The sequence below is a fragment of the Oreochromis aureus genome, linkage group 2 (assembly GCF_013358895.1).
Source record: "Oreochromis aureus strain Israel breed Guangdong linkage group 2, ZZ_aureus, whole genome shotgun sequence".
In the NCBI taxonomy this organism is placed as follows: Eukaryota; Metazoa; Chordata; class Actinopteri; order Cichliformes; family Cichlidae; genus Oreochromis; species Oreochromis aureus.
The window spans coordinates 6880637-6898242 of NC_052943.1; the positions used below are offsets into that span (position 1 = coordinate 6880637).

Below are 17606 nucleotides of genomic sequence, written 5' to 3' on the forward strand. Positions count from 1 at the left end.
AACTGAAACATGGAGGCGACAAAGGTGCATCGGAATCAAAGTTCTTGTTTAGCCGTTTGGTATTGTTTAAAAATTGATAGCGTGGGAAATGTTGTAATGCAATCAAAGAAAGAAACAAAGCCAACAGTGGGGATAAAGAGGTGCCACAATGGTTGCACTCCTTTATTATGCCAGGCTATTCACAACTTTTGATTAGGCGCTTCACTTTACTAATGATGGCAATACATCACCTGACTGAACAAACACATGAACACCAGGGTTATGTGAGAGTGAAATGTTAGATGTGAAACACAGCTGATCCCATTAGGTTTTGCTCTTTGGATGCTGGTGTGAAATTGGCTTTAGGTAATTTGATGTGTGGAGGTCAAGGCTGTGCAGCCACTCTCTCTGTCTTTATCTCTCACACACACACACACACACACACACACACACACACACACACACACACACACACACACACACACACACACCCTGTGGATTTCATGAAAATGGACAAATACACATTTATTAACATCTGCACTGATGCTTCCACATGGCTGAAGCAGACACTGCACAGCTGTTTCTTCTGATGGCTTTATACAGTTCTAAATGTAACATAACATGTATGCAGTAGTAAGACCGATATAACACCAGCATATTCACTCTCACACACACTTACAGCTTTTGCTTGTCATGAATTCTCACTCTGGCTAACAGATTAGCAATAGTTGTTGATGATGATGTTCTTTATCTTGTTATGTCTCTGATATTTGCTGGGTCTTATTTTCACAGTTTTGGCCACAACATCTGTCAGTCATGATTGATCGTGCCAAGACTACGTCTACATTCACACTGCAGGTCTTAATGCTCAATTCCGATTTTTTGATCAAATCCGATTTTTTGTCTGGTTGTTCACACTACAAATAAAATGTGACACGCATGCGCAAAAGAAGACGTCACACACAACACGTTCTGTTTAGACCCAGACCAAACAGTATTGTTTGACTGATGGCCCTTAATATAAAAACTTGTTTCGGACTTTACGTTTCCCAATTTTGCTTTAAGTTATAAACTTATTTTGTTATTTACATATGGCCTAATAATTATCCTTATTGCTGTTTTAGAGAGGAGCGGTGCTTCAAAGGATAGTTGCAGATTTCTGTCAGAATCTGCAGGTTATACAGTACAAATAAAATGTTGACGTTTCTCCAACGTTGTCTTCCCAACAGTTTCACTAACATCTACACTGGATGGCCAGGAAGCCTTCACAATGTCTTCTCCGGTGCTGATAATTGGCATCTGTCTTGTGTCAGTAAGGTAAAAGACGGATTTAATGCGACATGACCATTCAAACAGCAGTCGCTTTCTAAAACATCAGATATGTATCGCATTCAGTACCACATACGAAAGTGACCTTGGTCGGATTTGAAAATATCGGATTTGTGCTGTTCAAACTGTCATACCATGATCGGATATGGGTGGCATAGGGTCAAAAAAGTCGGATTTGATGTGCTTTCACCTGCAGTGTGAACGTAGCCTAAGATTTAATGGTTAACACCACTCATATCTGACAGCTGAATTTGTGCCTGTCACCCAAGTGGCAACCCCTGGGCCTGAAAAATTAAGCTAATGTTGAATGCAATAGTGGCTAAAGCCTACAGAAACACAATTATTAGCACAGTGATTGGAAGCAGTGTAAAAATGCTAACTAGCTTTGTTTAAAGTTTGGGGTTTTTTCAAAGCTAAAATCAAAATTTACTAATACTTCCAGAGGTAATTAGCTAAAAAAAAAAACAAGAAGCTAAAGCTCATTAGCAAACTAAGTCAGTCGTTAAATACTATAGCTTTGGCCTACACAAAGAGAAAAATTCACTTAGCATAAAGATTGGAAGCAGTGGCAAATGCTAACTTTCTCCAAAGCTAAAAAGAATATTTACCAGCACTTCTAAAGTTAATTCTGATTTGCGGTATAAAAAGTGTTTATTTTACATTGCAATACGTGCAGGACTATTTTATTACTTCCTGGAGTTCTGCTACTGATGAAAGATTTCCAGACAGAAAACCAGACAAGACAGCTAATTTTCCAAAACATGGGCCATTTTTTATTCATTATATGGGAACATAGTGGCCTCACTAAAATAATACAGATAATAATAATTAAGATTTGTCTTGTTTATTCATCTTTTATGAGCAAAATTCTTCTGATGATTACTGATTTTTTATTTTTGGGGGGCTTTATTGGAAATGAAAAGATACATTTGATATAGAAAACATATTATTAAATTTGCAGAGTTTAAGTACAGCCGTAAATAAATGTAAAAATCAGTCTAAAGCACAATTTAAACTGTGGTCTAATGCATTTCGTGTCAAACTAGCAACTTGAATGGTATGATGTAATAAGTTTTTTTTAAAAGGCATCTTTATTACACCAAAATTCATTTATGTTTCAAGTGAAGTAGCATAGCTGATAAGTGGACTTTTATTTCCCAATAGAGTTGTGTGGTTTTTAATTAATTCTTACAAATTATGGTGTCCCTCTGTTTCTTTCTAACTTATATTTTGTATGTGAGTCCCGTTGCCCGTCTTGTGCCACAAGTTGCTTTTTTGCATTGTCCGTCTTGTTAGGTTTAACTCAGAAAAGCAGTAGTTGTAATGCTCTAAACTGTAGGCTGGCTGATTGTCTGGCATCTTGTGTTTATTGCCTTGTTGGAGTTCACTGAGAAATTCAGTAATGTATCCAAACCAATAACAACAGTGACAAAATCAGTGAGAACAAGACCCATTTTAAATAACAGTCACAAAAAATGACACAATTGTCATTTAGATGTGCTTTCACTATGCAATTTATGGCACAACAGAAGTGTCACCAGTTGACACTGTATTTCTGTTAAATTTCACAGGAACATAAAACAACATTACACCAACCCATTTCAATTTTCACATAAAGAACCCATAATCCCATAATAATCCCATCCATAGCAGGTACAATACTGTCTTCTGCCAATAAACACTTTCAAGCACTGGACAAATCAGGCAATTGGATACAACATTAAAACCACAAACAGGTAAAATGAATAACATTCTTTATCTGGTAAAAATGGAATGCTCTGCAGGGAAACTTTGGGCTCAAACACTTATCTAGATGTTACTTTGACATATTCCTCCCACATGAACATAGCGGCAGAACAAACACAATCCAGTGGCAATTTATTCCCTGAATACAGCAGGTCAAGGCACCCCTCCACCCTGCAAAACTGCTCAGTGATGACTCGACACAAGAAGAGCCCGAGGCACTGACCTGGCCTCCGAACTTAGCAGATCTTCAGTCGAGCATCTCCAGGATGCAATCCACCGTTGCCCCAACTCACAACCCACAGGGCCCAAAGTGTTACACAATATTAGGCGAATGGTTTTAATGTTGTCACTGACTGGTGTCATTTCTGAGGTCACAAGTTTGTAAATTTGGTTTAAAGTTATAATGATTCCAAATGTGGATGATTTATAAATAACATTTCAATCAGTAACGAGGCAGTCGGCTTGTTTTTCCCCATCTCTGCATCCTATACGGATTCAGATCACATTTTTACGTCTCCACTTCTCAGGGATTTCCTTTTACACTTGAATCTATTCACTTTTCATTCTAGCTGTAATATTAAGTCACTTGTGGATGTACTTTACCTGTACATATGTTCAACATAATTTGGCTTGATGCTTTACTGCTGGAGTCTTTGCAGGTCCTGAAATGTCAGTGTAAAGACTAACAGTGTTTCTGTGTGCTGTCATGGAATTTGTTGTTGTAGTGTGCATGCTGGGTGCTACATGGTATTTTGGGGAGCATGTTTTGACAGTGTTTGTTTGTGTGTGTGTGTTTGATGATATAGAAGAGAGCAGTGTCTGACATCATTAGGGTGTGTGCTGCCCAGTCATGGGATTATCTATCCCAAGAGCTTGTCAGCACCGCTGCTCTCCCAGATCCCTGTTGCTACAGCGGCGGATTTTAATCTCAATCCCAAATCCTCTCTCCTCTATCGGGAGCTTCTCCGTTCTGAAGACAGTGTAGGGACAATGGCGAGCACAGCAAGCCCGCTATGGTAGACATCACAAAGGCAGACCATTCACCTAATGCAAACATGGGTGCATGTGGGGTCGTCGTACCCTTCAGTCAAAATAAGAGTTAGCGCACGAAAGCAGTCTTTGCATTTCAAGTCAATCAGACCGGCTGCAACAGGACCTCTTGGACTGTTTTAAGAATTAAGGGATGAGTCAGTGCTGTGAGAGAGCTGTGAGTCATTTCTTGTTTAGACTGGCCGTCTCTATGTCGTGGCCTCCTGGATACAGTCTGTGGCATCCCAGCAGGATGGAGAAGGCCTTCCGGAAATCCGCATTGAAGGCATAGATGATGGGGTTTAGGGAGGAATTAGCCCAGCCGAACCACACGAACACATCAAACGTGGTGGGGCTGATGCAGGGGAAAGCCTCCCCTCCGCTCGACTGCTCGCAGAAGGGCACCATGCAGTTGAGGATGAAAAATGGGAGCCAGCAACACACAAACACCCCCATTATAACTGACAGCGTCTTCAGCACCTTTGTCTCCCTCTTGAATGTCAACCTGAAGGAGCTCTCTGAGTCTGCAATGCTGGAACCTCTGCCCATGCTGTCGTGTCTGTTTTTGGCACTTTCGGCTGCCCGCTCTAGAGCAGAGATCCTCCTGATTTGTCTGTGGGCAATGCGGTAAATCTGTGTGTAGGTGGCCACCATGATGACCACAGGGATGTAAAAGCTTATAAGAGAGGTGGAGATGGCGTAGGTCCTATTCAGGCTTGAGTCACAGTTCTCTGGGTAAGATGTAGCGTTTGATGCCGGTGAAACAGAGGACCCAGTAAGAGCAGTGTAAGATTTGGTTTGGGCTTTATGCCAGTTGAGCTGCACTGGAATGAAGGAAATGAGGACAGACAGCGTCCAGGCCACACTGATCATAATATAGGCCACTGTGGGTGTCATCTTCCTCTCATAGCGGAAAGGACTGGAGATGGCCCAATAGCGGTCCAGGCTTATGACGCAAAGGTTCAAAATTGAGGCCGTGGAGCACATAATGTCAAAAGCCACCCAGGTATCGCAGAAAGAGCCAAACGGCCAGAATCCGGCGATCTCCGTCACTGCTTTCCAGGGCATCACCAAGATGGCAACCAATAGGTCGGACACGGCCAGCGAGATCACAAAAAAGTTGGTCACTTTAGAACGCAGATGGCGAAACTTGGTGACGGCCGCGCAAACCAGAGTGTTTCCCAGCAAGGTGGTGAGGATGAGCAGCGAGAGAAAACAACCAGTTAGGACACGACTCGATGGCGCCTCGTCCACAAACCCATTGTCGATGACAGTTGTAAAGTTCATGGGATCCATCCCTGAAAGTGAGTGTGTGCTTGGGGAGGAGGGGGTTCTGTGCTTATGTCATACTGAAGAGTCTTGCTACATTTTATCCACTAGTTTCTATGAGGCTCCTGTTCTCCATCACTGCAAAAAGTCTCCATCAATTTATCTTCTGATAAATGATGAAAGATGAGACATTTTAGGCAAATGCTCTCTGGGACAGACATTTGCCCTCTGACCTTGTAAAATAGATTTGACATCATCTGAGCTGCACTGATGAAGAGGTAGTTGTACCTTAATTCCTCAGTGCAGTGGTGTAGTCACTGATTCTCTTCTGCTTGTTCTGTTTTAGCCCCAAACCCAATGTAATCTCAGGAATCCTCTGTCTGCTTACAGAACACATCAGTAGCCCTGGGGATTAAAAGAAACGAATTAGTCTAGAAAAATTCAATATTGTGTAAGATAAAAGTAATCATAAATACGCATGATTTTCTAAATGTTATATATCTTTTTTGTGGTTTGTTGTGTTGTGGTTTATATAATAGCTCTGATTGTTAATATAGCTGATTACGCAAAAGAATATCAGGGCTGTTGTAAGTAAAAGGTAAAAAGAATTGGGGGAAGGGGCTCATTCAGCCTCATCACACCCCAAGCACCATTAAATGGCCCATGATAGAGCGCAGTTTGGACAATAATAACCAATCATACCTTTGCATATCTCTTTGTAGCTCCTGATGCCCCAAATTTCACCTCATCAAAATCAGTCTCCTTTTGAATAGTTTCCAGTTATAGTTATGTATTTGTAAAATTCGGATGCCTCTCATAATGTGGTAAATCTGGGCTGAATTAAGGAAAGGCCTATTTGCATAAATATAATTGTAAAGTATTATTTACTATTATTTAATCAGTGTGCTAATTACTATTCCCATCTTCCTGTGTGTCCACTAAATTTATTAGTTTATTTTTATTTTTTGCAGTGGCCCCAATAAACCCTCGTACAGATGTAATTTGTATTGCCAATGATCCGATTTAGAATAACACACTCACTGGCTGGAGCTGTCAGAGCAGGATTTTCCCGTGAGCGGGCTGTAATTATTAAGACGTGACTCAAAACAAGAGTCACATCCTCCTACATATATATACATACTGTGCTTGCGGTTTCTCTATTTTACTGTTTTATCACCAAATTCACTTCTTACTTACAGATAAAGTGTGCGGTCAGCTGCAGCTTGATACCACATCTAAAAACAAACGTCCCACCGCTTCCATCCGAACTTCCCAGTGTAAAGTCCCTCCAAAGAGCATCCAGACCCCATTTCCTGCAAACACAAATAAATGCACAGTCCTGTGTCCTCCCTGGAAGCCAGCTCGCTGACTGTTGCTGTGATTTAATAATACACACCACCGGATTCAAATGTCACTCAGCGCTCTCGCTGCGTCCTCCTGCAGCCACAGTGCGCATCTGCGGCCAAATCCCGAAGACCTCTGGCTCGCTTCCACACCGGCGCTCTGACGTTGTCCCATTCAGGAGTAAGTGCGATGGGAATGAAAGCGCGTGACTGTGGCCCTTTGGCGACCGATCTCGGTCACTGCTTTATGACACAACAGGTTTCACGAGAAAATCATCACGCATCCCGTTCACCGTTAAGCCTTGCTGTAGTTATTTTCCAGAGTCTTATTTATATCTGGTGAAGTTTATTGAAATGAAGGGGTAGATTATAAAATAATTGCAAGGTCCGTTCAAGTACATTGGGTCGCTGAGGCCACCTGTTGGAGAAAGAAAAGAAATGCGGGCGCAGCATCCTGATAAGGATTTTTTTTCTGCATTCTTTCGTCACATTAAGATAAAGAAGTATGTTAGTTGTGTATTTGCTTTTAAAGTATATCCATTTTTGTTTAAACTCACCCCAAATCGATGTAGATTAATCAAATTCTGAGGTCCTTTCTTTCCTCTATTATCTATGATTATCCATATATTAGTATCAGTTCACGGGTGCTTAATTTAAAAACAAATCATTTTGATTAGGATATTGTAAGCGTATTCCTTTGGTCCTTTCTCATCTCTTTTGCGGCTCAGGCTCTCTGCCTGGCTGCCAGGACATTAAAGACACAACAGGCAGGGGTAAGAGTTGAAAGGGTCAGAGAATAAATAGACAAGTTGAGGTGCACTGTTGCCTATATTTCTCTCTCTCTGCATCCTCCTCTGTTGGTTTTCTGTGTTCAAAGGTGCACCTGCTACTCTTCTAACTCATGTATACTTCAAAGACATGGATGCCACTCCAAGGTTGCTGCTGACTGTGCTGTGTGATTTCCCACACGTGACGAGTGCCACGATAACCTCTTTATCTTACTTATCTTTTCTAGCAATATAATGAGTCACTGGGTAAGTTACTCTTCAGGAAACATGATGTGACTAAAAATGTGTGATACTAGATAAGCAGAAGTCATCTGTAGATCTTCTTTTCTCAATCTTGATGTGCTCTTGTGGGAACCTAAGAGAATGTGGTTTTCAATCATGAGATATTGGGTTAAAGTCTTTTTAAAGTTGTGAGCTTTTTTTGAAGTCATGAGAAGGCTCTAGAGTGTTTTGTTTCTTTTTCTTTCTTTCTTTTCTTTTCTTTTTTTTTTTTGCTTGGTGATGACCCACAAAATATGCAAAAGGGATAAGTAAGATGGCTAAAAGCAAAAATAAAATAAAACAACAAAAAACAAAAAGCCTGAAATTTTAGGAAGCCAAAAACCCCCAGCCCTTTATCACTCTCCTGTGTGTTAGTGTGAGTGCATGTGTGATACAGCCCTGCATGTTTATCAGACATGCCTGTCTGTGCAACTTCATTCCTGTGCATGCGTGTTTTGTGCCCTGCCATGCAAGCTTGTTAACTTTTACTGCTCTAAAGGAAGTTTAAAAAAAGACGCACTTCTGTCATGCTTTTCCCACTATGCCTTTCACCGAGTTAAATGGGGGTGGGGAACTTTCTGCATCTTCTATCCTCCAACACATCCCTTCCCACTCTTCTTAATTACAGTCTTTTAGTGTCTGTACTTGCAATATTTTTTTTTCTTACACTTATATTACAAGAGGGATTATGAGACTGATTCTAAGATGAGGATAAATAAAATTTAATTAATAAATGTGGCAACTCTTTGTGGCAAGAGTAGCCTAAAGTAGCTTTACGGATTGCTTAACAATTGGTTTAACACTGACATGGTTAAACCAGGGTTATATGGTAAAAATGTACTCTGTGATGCATTTATGATCATTATTTCAGTTGTTATAAAAAGGTTGAATGGGTGGTTTCACTTTCTGAGTGGTTGAGTTACACCAAAAGAACTTGGTTAGGTTTTGGAAAAGATTGTGCTTAAATTATAATATGGTAAGCCAGACTACACATTTGAACCTATACATGCGTCACAGGATCAGTGGTACGGGCTGTGGGTTTCTGTGACAAACCAGTAGCTTTTGACACAGTGGTATTATCTAAGGACCTGGCAATGAGAACTGGCTCACTGATCAGCAATAAACCTTTATTACAACTTTGTAATACAAAATGCTAAGTAAATAGCATTAAGAGTTTTGATAAAATAAAAAAAATTAATCATTAATTAATTTTTATAAAGTGTAAAATTGCGTCTTAAGTGTTATACATGCAGATGCCATCAGAATGTAACTGCTGTAGTGTACAATACATAAAACATAGCGATCAACTATACTGTGTGTATAGTTTGACTAATACCTAAAGATGTAGTATTACTAATGATCCCAATGGGTTTCCACAGCAGAAGGCGTTTTAATTTTGACTGGATGCCTTTCCTTGTGGTTTGGTCAGAATCCACCTGTTTCCTCAATTCCTCTCACCACTCCCGTTGCTGCTTCTACACCATACACCTCTGCCGTTTCCTGAGCGGGCCCTCCTAATTCTCTCTGCCCACTTCACCAACCTTTCCCTCTCCGCTGACACCTCACAGCCCCCCTGAGCCTCCAGAATGAGCATTATCCCCACCAGAGCCTTTCACGAATGAGTTAGAAAAGGCCTAGGGCTTTCTAATACAATGTATGCTGGTATTTAAACAGTTAACGTATGCCTCTGATTAGATTGCGCTCGTAACTAATCTGAAGCAAGGCAGAGCTTTATTATGAGCACAGGCCAGAGAAGAGTTGACTTATGTAGAATTACTGAATAAGTTCAAATGTATTTTTGTTAAGGGAACCAGCGCTGATGCAGCTCAATCTGTAAACTTAGTGTGGCTGATTATTCAGTCAATTTCTGGATACTGGCTGAGGAGAGATGCTGGGAGGAAAAGCACTCAAAGAAGCTTTTCTTAGTTAGTAACTAAAGATCGGCTTGATCTGCTCTCAGTCTGAAAACCCCAAATGCAAAGGTTTTATGCAAAGACCTTTCTCTTTCTTTGCCTCCCCACAGATCATACAACTGTGCCATGGATGCCCTACCTGGTGTTCCTCCCCCCACTGGTTATCTCTACAACCATGGAAAAATGCATCCACGAAAGCAGGTATCATTCGCCCACCTTCTTCTCCTTTGGCCACTGGATTTTTCTTTGTAGAGAAAAAAGATAAAACACTCCATTCCTGCATAGATTACCGCAGTCTAAATCAGATCACAGTAACAAACAAGACTCCGGCACTTTGCTCCCCTAGATGCCCCTGTGGAAGATGAAGTGATCTTACTTTCCTCATGTGTCATTGGGTCCCTTACCTGGGAGGTCGAGACCCTCATCCAATCTGCACAGAAAAACAAACCTGATCCCAGAGGAGGTCCACATAACTGTCTGGGGTCCAGCAGACCATTCGTTTTTTTGCAGTGGCACTTATGGCCTAATTTAGAGACCTCTGGGAGTACATCGGTGAGTGCACCATGTGTGCCCAGAATAAGACTGCCCACACTCCATCTGCAGCACTCCTAAAACCTTTAACTGCTGCTGGGCGGCCATGGTCCCACATCTCTTTGGATTTCGTTACCAGACTTCGTGACAGGTAACACTGTCATTTTAACAATGACCCTACACTTCAATGACTAATATCATGGCAATGAGTATGCTGCGTGATATGCACTCCAAATTGGACTTTCATTGTGATGCTTTAACAAACAGGTTTTAGGTAGTCTCTGACCGATCTTTAGTTTAAGTGTTATCATTAAAAACTACAATGTCAAGTTAAAACCAAACCAAACCAGTTAGAACTACCTCTATATCGCTGTGACTGTTCAAGCATTGCAACAGCGAGACAACTCTGGCATCATGATGTAAAACTAGACACTGCAGCATACATCTCAATGTTCAACCACAGTATTATTTCTCTCAATATTTTTTTTTTTATAAAAGAAGAGAGGGCCACAGCAAAGTTTTCAGAAAAACACTCTCAGCTGGAGGCTGTAAATCTCAGAAAGAAAAGTCTTTGTTTCCAAATTCTTTATTCCACAAAGTTTTCACTATTAGTTCAAGGAAAACCACAAACCTGAGTGCTTAATTTAAAAAAAAAAAGAAAAGAAAAGAAGAGGCAAAACAGCAAACAGTGTTACATAGTCAACTGTTACCACATTTTAAATAAAGTCTTTTAAACAAACTAATTAGTTCAATAAATAAATAAATAAATAGACAATAAAGTATAGTCAAGTTAATTTACTGAAGACAGTAGCGCAGTCCTTTCCCTTTACTATTTTCACATGGTGAATATTACAACAGTATCACTGGGAGGTAAGGTCTTCAGTTGCATACAAAACAGTACATTTTAAATAAATAGATATAAATATGATGAAATAAATACATAAATATATGGAAACTACTTTTTTTTTTTTTGAATATTCAGAATTTTAAATTTGGAAACTTAATACATCAAGGGTTATTAGGAAGGAACACTTCCTGGATCCAAGCTAACGTTACTTGAGGTGCTGTTGTTGTGCTTTTCAAGATTTTAATATTATTTGAAAGTACCTTGATGTGTTCGGATAATTTAGACTATATTTCATATATATTTCAAGTTGCCGTCATTTTATGTTAAAAGTTGCCCTGCATGTAAGTGAAATCAGGTTTTGATTTTCAAACTCTGGTGTTTAGCTTCTTGAAGAAGTTTTTGTACAGACGAAAGGTTTGATTGGACATGTTTGCAGATTTCACACAGCAACTGTGATTCTGGAAAAGGAAAAAAGAAGGTATTATGTTGCATGTCATCTGGATGAAGATGTTGACATAAACAAGCAGATCTAAACAGATCTTGTTAAGAGTTGTTTTGGTTGTCTTACGTTGGTATCATTGTGATGATGTGCCAGAGCATTCAAGTTTCCCTGAAGTTCTTGGATTTTGGATCCGTCGTGAACAGTCACGTTGCTGAGAAGTTTCTTCAGTTCTTTAATGACCACACCTGAACAATTGCGCTGCAATGGTAAAATGATAAGGCATAGTTCATTTATCATAACAAATGTAATGCATCTATCATCTGAGGTGATAATGTGCCTAACTTACAGGCATTTTTAATGAACATCCTGCAGGGACTTTAATGGTCACACTACCATTCTGAAGAAATAGAAAAATAAATCAGTTAATTGTACTATGAACTGAATATTATAACATTGTAATAAACATCAGCGAAGCCACGGTGCACTTTGTAACATAGAGCTGCGAGTGAAATAACGAGTTGCGATAAACATTTCGAGTACTTACGTATGTGAAGTTGACTTTGCTGAGACTTTCGAGTCCACGTATGATCTCAGTAATCAAATTAGTGTCTGACTTAGCACTGACACAGAGATGCAACAAGGCGAGAACAAGGACGCACTTCATCATACTGCAGTGGCTTCTCTCTCTTCCTCAGTAGCGTCGTTCAGCTGTGTTGAGAGTAACACTGACGTGATCAGCACCTCTACCCATGCATTTTATAGGAGGGAAAGCGGAAGAAAAACCCAAACACACCTACATAAAAATACTTCTTTCTTTTTTTTCATAGAGATGCGACCGTTTAAAAAAATACTGTTGTATGGCCAAAAGTTTTAGCGCTTTTTAAACTTTGAAATAGCGCTCCAAAGTTTCACTTCTGTCTCAGTATTGCAGACAGATTGTTATCTTTCAACTTTTGTAAACAATAAAATCATAAAGTAAATACATTTACTTTATGAATTTACTTGCATTTGGTTTAGCGAGTAAAAAAGCTACAACTTGTGTAATACAAAATGAGCATAGCTGTCTTCACAGGCTTGGTGCAGTGTATTTCATGTGGTCTGGAGGTGATGCAATTTATCTGTAAATAACCAGTATAAGGAACCAGTTTTATTTTCATTTCTTTCACAGCACTCATAAGCAGAAAGCTGACATCATAGTGAGAAATCAAATGCATGAGTTGTTTCTCTGTGTCAGAGGGTTACTATATTTTAAATTTCACTGGTTGGTGCAGGTGGTCTTTTGACAAAAACAAATGTAACCAATAAGATGACTGCAAATGACACCGAAATATGACTGATTGTTAGGACAGAACTGTGATGCGGTGTCTCACTTGGCAGAGAGAGGAAATAATGTGTCTATAAATAGACATATTTATAGACATATATTTATCTATCTATATACATATATATATATATATATATATATATATATATATATATATATATATACATATAGAAAGAGAGAGAGAGACTGGGAGAGTTATATACAGATGTAGCAGCTTTCGTCAAGTAAAAGGAAGTACATGCTTGAAGAGTAAGAGAAACCGATATGGGCACCCCTCCTTTTTTTTCTCCTTTTTCTCTCTTTAGCTCCTGTCATCACAGTTTTAACACACACACACACACACACACACACACACACACACACACACACACACACACACACACACACACACACAAATGATACATATGTATATATTTATGTCAGACTATTCCTCAGCACTTTTCGGTGACCTCACAGTTTCTGTGTCGCTTCGATGTGTCACTAGAAGATGTGTGACTAGGAATTTCTTAAACGGGAACTTTCTTAAACAGATGTTAAAGAGGGGCCGTGATGTGTGGGGGTGTTGCCTCTTACCACTGACGTGGTTGTAGATAAGGTTCACACTTTTCACGGGGAAACTACTCTGAATTATTTAGGGTCTCGCTGGTTTTTGCACATTACACACAGTATTTGAAGATTCGAAGGTGAGGTTTGAGATAGTAATACACTTACTGAAGGTGCAGGAGCTACTGAGTACTACAAAAATTAAAAAAAAACATAAAAAACAATATACAGTTCGTGTATTATGGTTTACCTGGTTACTCTGGTTTGACTATTTTATAGCTTGAAATTAGGTAATTACTAGGATCAAGATTTCAACCAACTAATAACAACATTTACACAACTTTGTGACCATGGTGACTGAATTAAATAAGTAAAATTCTATTTTATTCATATAGAGACAAATCACAACATAAATTGCCACTAGGTGCTTTATATTTTAAGGCAAATACTCTACAATAATACAAAGAAAACAGAGAAAACCCCCAAAATCAAATGACCCCCTATGAGCAAGTTCTTTGGTGACAGTGGGAAGGAAAAGCGTCCTTTTAACAGGAAGAAGGCTGTTTAGGGAGAGGCGGGGAACTCAGTTGCCTGAGGGGAGGAAGACGGGACAAAGATATGCTGCAAAAGAGAGTCAGAGATTAATAAGAACTAGTGATTAAATGCAGAGTGGTATATGAACACATATGAGTGAAAAAAGTTGAGTGAATAAGAAAGACTCAGTGCATCATGGAAAGCCCCCAGTAGCCTGGTCAATTGTGTTATTACTAAGGGCCAGCTTATCCAGCCCCAACCCCCAACTATATGCCATCTGTCATGTCACTAATGTCACAGTATTGGTGAGGTATTAGCAAGTGCTTAATTCATCATGCATGTGTCATTGTTTCTCCTTAGTATGTCATTTACAAACACAGATATGTTTGTCCATCTGTTACCGTTACATGTACAGCTATCACTGCCAGTAATAATCATAATCATAGTCATATTCATATATCTGTATTTATAAAATAGCATACTAAGGAGGAATAATGCTTTATGATGAATTAACCCTTTCATGCATGAATTATTACAACCTCAATCTTGATTTTTTTCTTAAGTATTTTAATTAATCTTTAGGCATGAAAAAAAGATTTTTTGAACTTAATTTTTTTTAAAACATGTACTTTTCAAAGAGTTTTTTACATGTCCACTTAGGTGGACAACTGATGAAGTGACACATCAGTGTCCAATGTAGTGGTTTATGTGCAAGTATGCCATCAACACAGACACAAATACAAGAAAACAGCCTTTGAATAGCTGTCCACTGTAGTGACCACTGTGCGTGAAAGGGTTAAGCACTTGCCAGTACCTTGCTAATACCTTCAGACAGACAATGGAATCAGTGTTCGCCAGCGACTCTACTTTCTGAGAAGGCTGAGGAATTTTGGCGTGAATGCCAACATCACCTCAAATTTCTACAGGTGTGCGATCGAGAGTTTGCTGACGAGCTGCATTACAGTTTGGTATGGAAGCTGCTCTGCCACCAGTCGTAAATCACTACAGAGGGTGGTGAAAGCAGCAGAGCACATCACTGGCATGAGGCTTCCGGGCATTCAGGACATCTATCTTCAACAGTGCCCCCATAAAGCACACAGCATCATCAAGGACCACAGCCACCCAGCACATCAGTTGTTCTCCTTGTTACATCTGGGAGATGTTATAGGAGTCTGTCTGCTTGGACTACAAGACTTAAAAGCAGTTTTTAGCACCAAGCCATTCGACACCTCAACCACAACCCTTAAACACACACACCACAAGATGCACACAGAAGCTGTCCTACAGTTTCACAGGTACATACTACACTCTGCATTGGTCACCCCATTTGTATTAGTATATAAATAAAAATAAAACCCCTTACTGTGTGCAATACTGTACTAACTGCCACTTTAACCTCCTAGGACCTGGCGTCCACATATGTGGACATCACATTTTGGGTTATTTAGACCAAAATACTCAATTTTACTCTACAAGGGCCTGATATGCACTTACGAGGACATTATACTGCTACTGTTCTATCGAAATTTTAAATTAATATCCTCATATGTGGCTCTTATTTTTCTTAGAAACAAAAATTAGGTTAAAAATCTGGTAATTCTTTGTTTTTACATTCATCAGGTCCCAATCAGCCCAAATATCAAAGAGAAATTAAAAATGCATGCCGTGGAAAAGTTCGGGTCTTAGGAGGTTAAAATCTTGTACTGCTCAGTTTGTACTGATGCTCACTCCTGCCACTTTATCCCATGTGCAATATCCAATTTGCCTCCTCCCACCCCTCAATACATGTCAACGGTCACGTTTCTATTTAAGATTTCTTTATCTATTTATACAAGTCTGTATATATATTTACATATATGTTTAGTCTGTTAACATTTTTTACTATATTTTTCACTATATTTTATAAATATTTTGTTTTTTACTATATTTTTTACTGTACTATACTGCTGAGTGACTTGTCTTCTGCTCGTCAAATACATGTCAATGCAATGTTGACCCTGTGCTAACTTGCATATGACAAATAAAACTGAACTGAACTGACCTTAATATTGCGTTATAGTGTAACATTATTATAAAGCGCTACCTAATTTTAAACCTAATCTTAAAATTAAAGAGGCCCAATAGGGGAGTTATTTAAAAAAAAAAAAAAAAAAGGAAATCACCTCATCAAATCCTGGCATTATGAAGGGTTAAACTCCCACATTAAAATTGACATTTTAATGGGGGAGTTACTTGGTTTTGGAGACAGCCTCAAGTCTACATTGTAGGAAATGAGTTCTGGCCTTTCATTCCCTTTTTCATCTTTTCAGCTTTAACATTAAATATTGTTTTTAACTCATAGACTAGCGCTAAATAGGGACAGGATCTTTTGTTTCTTTGTTAACAATGGTAATATTAATAGTCGCACGTGGAAATGTCAAATGAACCGTCCTCTCTTTGGATACTTTTTAAATAAAGTGAGTGTTTCCCTTGATACTTTTAGGTTTTGTTCAGTAAACCTTGCTTTAAAGAATTTGCTCCTGTTTTTATTGCTTCCACATGATGTTCCACACATCACATGGATACTAAGACAAATGTGGTCAGACTCTGATATACTATTAAAGTTGTAACTCAAAGCTATTTAATCACTTACATGATTACATTGTATGTTTTCAGGTCAACTGAAAATCTGACTGACATTTTTCAAGTTTCACTTCCTCGGGTAGTTTAGTCCATATATTGTGACAGAGGCCACAAAGACCAGTTAAAATCTCATGCAAATGGTGCACTCACATGCATGTTGTGAAACATATTAACAGTTTATGAAACATGCCTGAATGATTGCATAATATGATACTGGACAGCACGAGTCCTGGCAAATTCATCTGAGAGCAGTTGAGGTTGAAAAGAAAGATAACAAAAGATATAATCAAAGAAGAAATCACAGTTTGAAGAATTTACATGGTCTAATTTTCGAAAAACGTTTATCTACAAAATAAGCATCTTTTAAATGTTGCATGTCATATCTTTTTAGATCTTTGTACTGCCGCAGCCTGATATGACTCATTGCATCTAAGTTTTGTGATGATGCTGCTGCAGCGTTTTGCACCTTTCATCATGGAAGTTAATGAGGCGCCTTTGTCTTAACACCATCAGTGAATTAACATTGAGATGACTGTGCGGGTGTCAGTGTGAGGAGCACTGAGGGGAACATAAGAGCTCTTTCTTTGCACAGGAGGGGAATCTTTATGCAGGGCGACATAAAATCGGCACTCTTGGTTTGCAATCAAAATTCCCAATTCCGCAGAATGTTGTTAACGGAAGCGGATTTAAGCATTGATAGTTAGGCACTCATAGATCTGATGAAACTCATGCCTGGCCTCTAATGTCGTTAATCCTAACAGTCGATCTTGAGATGATATTCACTGTATCATTCACCAGGCAGTTTCTTCTTTAAAGCGGTATATTTAGAGTGAGGATGTGTTTCGAGATGTCTTTCAAAACCATGAAAATGAAATACAAAAATTGTTGGCTTTCGAGACTCATTGTTCCCATTTATAAACAAATTGTGCGTCAATAGTGTGAGGAAAATAAAAGGTTTGTAGCAGGTTTTTTAACACTGACCCATGACTTCATTCATGATCTGTCTACCTGGTTCTCCCCTTTGTTGTGGTAGAGTTTCTGAAAGGAAAATATTGCCAATGCTGCGTTTGTGTGTACAGTATTTACTAATGGAACAATTCACTTGT

At 39.1% G+C, this 17606-nt stretch overlaps 1 protein-coding gene across 1 annotated transcript; it reads right to left on the minus strand.

Moving 5' to 3' along the window:
* Positions 1–2081: 2081 nt before the first annotated feature.
* On the minus strand, positions 2082–6842 carry LOC116324635 (D(1) dopamine receptor-like). The gene is made up of 3 exons (XM_039616344.1): positions 6749–6842; positions 6550–6665; positions 2082–5757 (listed from the first exon to the last, which is right to left on the minus strand). Exon 3 carries the CDS (start codon positions 5377–5379, stop codon positions 4267–4269), a length of 1113 nt encoding a protein of 370 aa, XP_039472278.1. The 5' UTR covers positions 5380–5757; positions 6550–6665; positions 6749–6842; the 3' UTR covers positions 2082–4266.
* Between the last annotated feature and the right edge of the window lie 10764 nt (positions 6843–17606).